The sequence below is a fragment of the Akebia trifoliata genome, chromosome 1 (genome assembly GCF_017979445.1).
Source record: "Akebia trifoliata isolate Shusen 1 chromosome 1, ASM1797944v1, whole genome shotgun sequence".
NCBI lineage: Eukaryota > Viridiplantae > Streptophyta > Magnoliopsida > Ranunculales > Lardizabalaceae > Akebia > Akebia trifoliata.
The window spans coordinates 25544180-25550179 of NC_141375.1; the positions used below are offsets into that span (position 1 = coordinate 25544180).

Sequence of the window (6000 nt, forward strand, 5' to 3'; positions counted from 1 at the left end):
TTAACCAGAGGGGCATCTCAAGTTTTCATTCTCGTCTCATTCATGAATGATATTGAGATGTGTCTTGGACTATGAATCATCTCGGTCTCAGATGATATTTAAAACCATGGCTGAAACCGAGCTTCTTCAGTTAAGCTGGAGTTACCTTGTTAAGTTAAAAAAAGCTTTGTTCTTCTAATTCCTTGAAGAATATGGTAAAGGAAAGGGAATTGAATCTTCATCAATGGGATCTCTTCTATTTTTCAAAGTGTTTTTTAAAATGGGAAATGTGTCCCAGATGGTAATCGAAGCCCGATTGCCATCCTAATTAGATTATGAATTTTCTGTCAACAAATAAGGGTGCTTAAATTGTTTAATCAACAACAAACATCAGTGTTTCCATTAAAAGGTAAAATCTGATAAACATGAAAGATAGGGTTGAGGCCTACTCTCCAAATGAGGGTGTTGTATCCATCCTCAACCATCTTTCCTTTGTTTTTGTTTTTCTTCCTTGATGGTGTACCTAGCAGCAATTTCCACACAAATTTAGAATCAAATTGTTGATTTGCAAACACTAAAATCAAACAAACAATGTTGGGACAATTAGAAAAGTTTCAGCAACTTAACCAACAACAATGATAACTTGGAGATTATCACACGCCACTGCCCATCACTCCCATACAACTACATCTTGTTTGCAGATGGGTCTCCCTTCTTTAAGTTATAGACCCGAAACAGAAACTTTTAAATAGATTACAACAACAGCGATGAACACCACCAACAACAAAGTCTTATTCCAAAGATTTGGGATCGACTAAATAAACGAAACCTGTTCTTCATTCCACTCTGTCAAGAGTTGAGTGTTTTGCAATTGTAAGTAAGGTGATATTTTCTTTCACTATCTTCATCCACGTCTTGCTCTCGTTCTTTTAATTCAAAATTAATACACTTTCACATGATCTCCATTTCATCTTTTTCATCAGTAAGAATTCAGTCCAGCCTGTTTGATTTTGTCGTTTGATCCTCAACGCCCATCATACAAGCATATAAGGCCTCCACCTGCAAGACCTGGGAATTATCCTCCCAATGCAAACTTGAATTACCATGTTCATGGATAGGTAGCGCGGTCGTGTTTAATCCAAGTAGCATTTCATGTGCCTTTGTAACTCTCCATTGAGTCTACGAACCTCTTTCTCGAGTCTCCTCTTATCAGCCAATGCACTCTCTAGTCTTAGTTGAATTGCCTTGTAGTCGAGTTCAAGTGTCTGGGTCTTCCACCGAGCTCGCTTGTTTTGGTACCAAATTGCAACTTGTCTCGGTGGTAGCCCGAGGTCGCGCGCAAGTTGGAACTTGCGCTCCAGGTCGAGCTTCTTGTCATGGTTGAAGCTTATCTCTAAGAGTCTCACTTGGTTTTGGGTTAGACGCTTTTTGTGGCGTTTGGTTGTATGAGTGTGGTTTGGAGATTGAAAGAAGTCCATTGTCAGAATGAGTTTTGGGGGAAATAATGGGACTTAGAGAGTGATTGTGTTGAGGTTCTCTTACAGAGAGGTTTTGGTGGGCTTTATGAGAGGGAACGAGGGAGAGTTGGGATGAGGTTGGGGCGGCTAACTTCTAATTCATACACGCGCATGGTTTTCACGTGGGAGCTGCCCCACAACTTCATTCAAAGAATACGATTGACAACAGCAACAAAAACAAAAAACAAATAAAGATATTCTATTGCCACACCAAATTTTAGAGCACCCCAATTTAATGATATTAAACCTTGAAGATAAATAAGTTTTTTAGTTATAAATTTGTAATTTTGTACTTAAAATCTGAATGAAATGTTGTAGTTAAAAAAAATAGTTATGATAATAAATTAAATAATGCATATTTTGTGTTTCATCCTTAAGCATGCTTTTATGACTCTTTCTGATTGGATCAGCACTCATGGAGTTCAATTTGACTCCCGACTCCAACAAAAAACTTTGCAAATTGGTTCAAACCAATTTTGACAAAAATTGAAAAAAATATATATAATATATATATATATATAATATATATATAATATATATAAATATATTATATATATATATATATATATATATATATTTTAATATGAGTTAATAGATGATACTCGCAAAATCTCATTATATTAATTATGAATAGTTAGTAACTTAAAAAACCATCCAGAAACATGATAACAAATGGACTTTGGCTGAATTTTAAAAAAAGAACGAACAATTCTAACTTTTTTTTACCCGACAAGTCAATGAAGCGATCGACTATTAACATTAGAAAAAACTCATTTGGTTGCCTCTTTAACTCATCTAATCACTATTCAATTTGTCAAGAATTGGTGGTAGCGAACCAATTTCTTATATGCATTTCCTATTGCAAGATCATCCAATTAAAAATAGTGTCGTGATAATCTAACTTGAAAAATCGTACTCGATCTGTATTTGGTTGACGTGGTAAGTGCACAGAACCATAGATCTTTTTCTTCAAGAAACATAGGAAAAAGTCTATAGTTATGTGCACATGCCATGTTAATAGAGCACAGATCGTGTATGTTTTATCGAGTCATTTTATCATTACTCTTAAAAATAATTAGTTTCTATCTTATCTGAAAGTGATATTTTGATAGTCGTTTCAACGTGGTCCACAATATGGGGACCTCGACTTTGCCCAATACAGTGAAATATAGGCACATTCCATTGTGTGGCCTATATGGCCTAAAGTGGAACCCATGCATATCATGCATTGTAAATTGACTTTCATAGACTATGATTTTGTTCAAGTACTAGCCTTGGGACACATGCAATACCCGCACATCACACACACCAGATAAGAGAGGGTCATGCACATCACACGCACTAGATAAGTGAGAGTGTGCCCTCGCGGGTGGCCCTTGAGGAATTAATGCTCATATTGGGTATAGAAAACATGACCTACGAGCATTAAACGCTTATCAATCCAAAATTACCATTCAGCCAACCCCTCAAGGTTTGGGGCCACAACTCTTAAACCATCTTATAAAATATCTCATATATATATTTGATTTAAACGAATTCTAAAATTGAGCTATTAATTAAGGTTTTGTTTGATACATGGAAAAATGCAAAATTTTGAATTAGAATAATATTTTACAAATCAAAAGGACAAAATTACAAACAATGTGAAGCATGAAACAAAACGTGTAGAATTAAAAGCCCTTACCAACTTGTGTGACTTCCAAGTTGCAAAGTTATATATACAATAAATAATAATAAAAATATGTTAGTATTTGCTTCAATCATAAATATAGGAAAATTATGGTCAAACGAGTTGACTAATATTGTAACATGGCGAACCATATAATTGACCAAGGACCTCCTCCACATAGCATCATTCCGATCATCTTCCCTACTTGTACAAAATGCCTCGAGATTCAGAAATCAAGATATTCGAAGAAGATCCAATGGGTTGAACATCCAATGCATCTGGTCGAAAATAGCGGGCGTTTTGCTACAAGGACAATGAGGTGACTTTGTAACAAACGTCATTTTCCAACTATTTTTTATTTCTCTAAAGGGAAAGGTGGTCCCCCCCCCCCCAAAGTTTTTGCCTTTAAAGGACATTATCTTGAGAAAATGGACTAATGAAATTCCTTCACATATTACCCAATCACAGCTACCTTGATAAGACATCATACACGTGTCATCTTGATATTTGAGTCATATTTCAGGAATCTGTGACAATGATGGGATGAATCATGTCGACTCTAGAAATCCTAATCCAAAACCGTGGAGCTTCATTCCCATTGAGTTGATTCATAGACGAGTCGTGATAATCTAAGCCAAAAAATCATATTCGATTTGTACTCGATAGACAGCAAGTGCATAGAACTGTTTGATCTTTTTCTCCGGGATGCACAAGGAAAAAAAGTCTACGATTCTGTGCACTTATCACATCAACCGAGTACAGACCATGTATGTTTCTGCAAGTCATTTTATCAATAGTTTTTATAGATAAGAGCCAATTCTCGATTCGAGAAGTCAAAATAACATCAGCACTAACACTCAAGCACATGCTTGGGATTTATTGTTTCGACTTTGAAAGCCTAATCTAAAGTCTCCTCACAAGTTGGGAGCCTCATCTGCATGGAACCAACACTTTAAATTAGGGATTTGAATAGTTATCATGACTTGTTCAATGGTACGATGTACAAGTATATCTCGGACAAAGAAGATTGTGCATCGATAGAGTGTTTGTGATCAATGACAAGTGAAAAATGAAGGACCACTCAAGATTATACTAACATGCATTGCAAACGAAGGTTGGCACAATCCACGGAACACACAACAATGACAAGCAAGCCATGCACTACCAAGAAAGACATGGTCCCAAGAAAAAGAAAACATGACAAAGAAGCATAAGTTATAAACATAAAGGGTGTGAAATAATTTCTTAGTGATCAAGATGTATGGGTTTCATATAAAGGACCAGAAGAAGATGTGCCACTTGCCCTTCCTCCCCTCAGTTTATAATAATTAAGGGTCAAAGTTACAGTATCTTCGAATTATTCATAAAATTAACTCTATGAAATTATGGATTAACTTAATCCGAAATGAAATCACAAGCACAATAAAATCAAGGATGGAGACTTGACCTTAGTATCAGTATCACAAATCTCGAGATGTGAGGCGGAGAAATCTACCCCCACATAGTTAGCTAACTGAGGTTATGATAAAAGTACAATATGTGAAAGGTTTGAGTACAAATCAGGGTTGACAGTAAAAATAAGATTTAAAATAATTTTTATATTTAAAATGTTTCAAAATTAATTCATGTAGGTTGAGAAAAATACCCATATAGTCAGACATTTGTCGAGATTGATTTCACATTGGAGAATCGTACTTTAAAAAAAAAACAATCTAAGTTGAGAGTAATGGTCAACTTGAGAAAATGTTTTTTCCATGATCAAAGAAGAATCGATTTTTGTCAAAATTCAATTTATCAACAAATGGAAGAAAGCAAATATTACTAATCGCATTATCTCAGCAATCAAACAGTACCTAAGGGCTTCAAAATTCAATATGCTCAAAGCTCAAATAAAAGGTTTTATTTATTTATTTATTTTATTGATGACTCTATTAAAAAACTTGATAATAATAAAAAATATTTCCAAACAATATCATTGAAGTATAAACTAAAATCCTATTTGATACGTTTGCATGATGAGATCATGTCGTTAGGAGGGTTACAATGTCCACTTTGGGCGTTTGTTTGATTGGTTTGAGTTTATGAACTTGTGTCCAGATGAGGTTCAAAGCTTACGTCTTTTCATTAAGTGCATGAACCCCAAGTCAAAGAAGCTTCTTGCCTTCAGTGCAACATTTAAGTGGCCTCCCGGCAACTTGCCCTACATGACATTGGAAGGTTGGACCTACCATTTCATGGGTCCCACTCCGGGCCGAGCTGTCGAGGGATTGAGCCCATTCTGACCATACTGGACAGGCCCATTTAGGTTATGTGGTCTGTGACACTAAACCCATTTACTTAGAGGGTAGGGCTCGAAGTTGGGAGTGTTTTGTTGACAATCACCCGATCTCTCTCATAATGAATTATCTTAAGAACTTTTGATACAATCATTCGATTCAAAGATAAGGAAAAAATTCAAGATTTTTTTGAGTGGCCAGAGTCTCCCTCCAAAAAGAGAGAGGTCTTGAGTTCAAGCCCCCTCGTTGGCCACTCACATGGATTTATCTCGACTTACTTGGTATGTCTGGTTTGTGTGGTATTGCAAGTACCAGAGGAATTTGTGCAAGACATGATGCTCTAAGAGGCCAGTTATTTCGTCCTTACTAGTTAGGTCTATTGATCAAAACCCCCCATCATAAAAATAAAAATAAAAAATTCAAGATTTTTTAAATGGGCTAAATGATTAGCAGTCCACCCATAAGCTGAATTATCGGGGGGAAATTGTGCGTAAATGAAAATCTTCCAAAAACCAATCCAAACTGTTTCTTCTTGATTGTTATATCTTCTATTTTGAAA

At 35.7% G+C, this 6000-nt stretch overlaps 1 protein-coding gene across 1 annotated transcript; it reads right to left on the reverse strand.

Moving 5' to 3' along the window:
* Positions 1-969: 969 nt before the first annotated feature.
* On the reverse strand, positions 970-1457 carry LOC147411227 (homeobox-leucine zipper protein ATHB-52-like). Its single transcript, XM_086431903.1, has 2 exons — positions 1167-1457; positions 970-1047 (listed from the first exon to the last, which is right to left on the reverse strand). Exons 1-2 carry the CDS (start codon positions 1455-1457, stop codon positions 970-972), a joined length of 369 nt encoding a protein of 122 aa, XP_086288029.1.
* Between the last annotated feature and the right edge of the window lie 4543 nt (positions 1458-6000).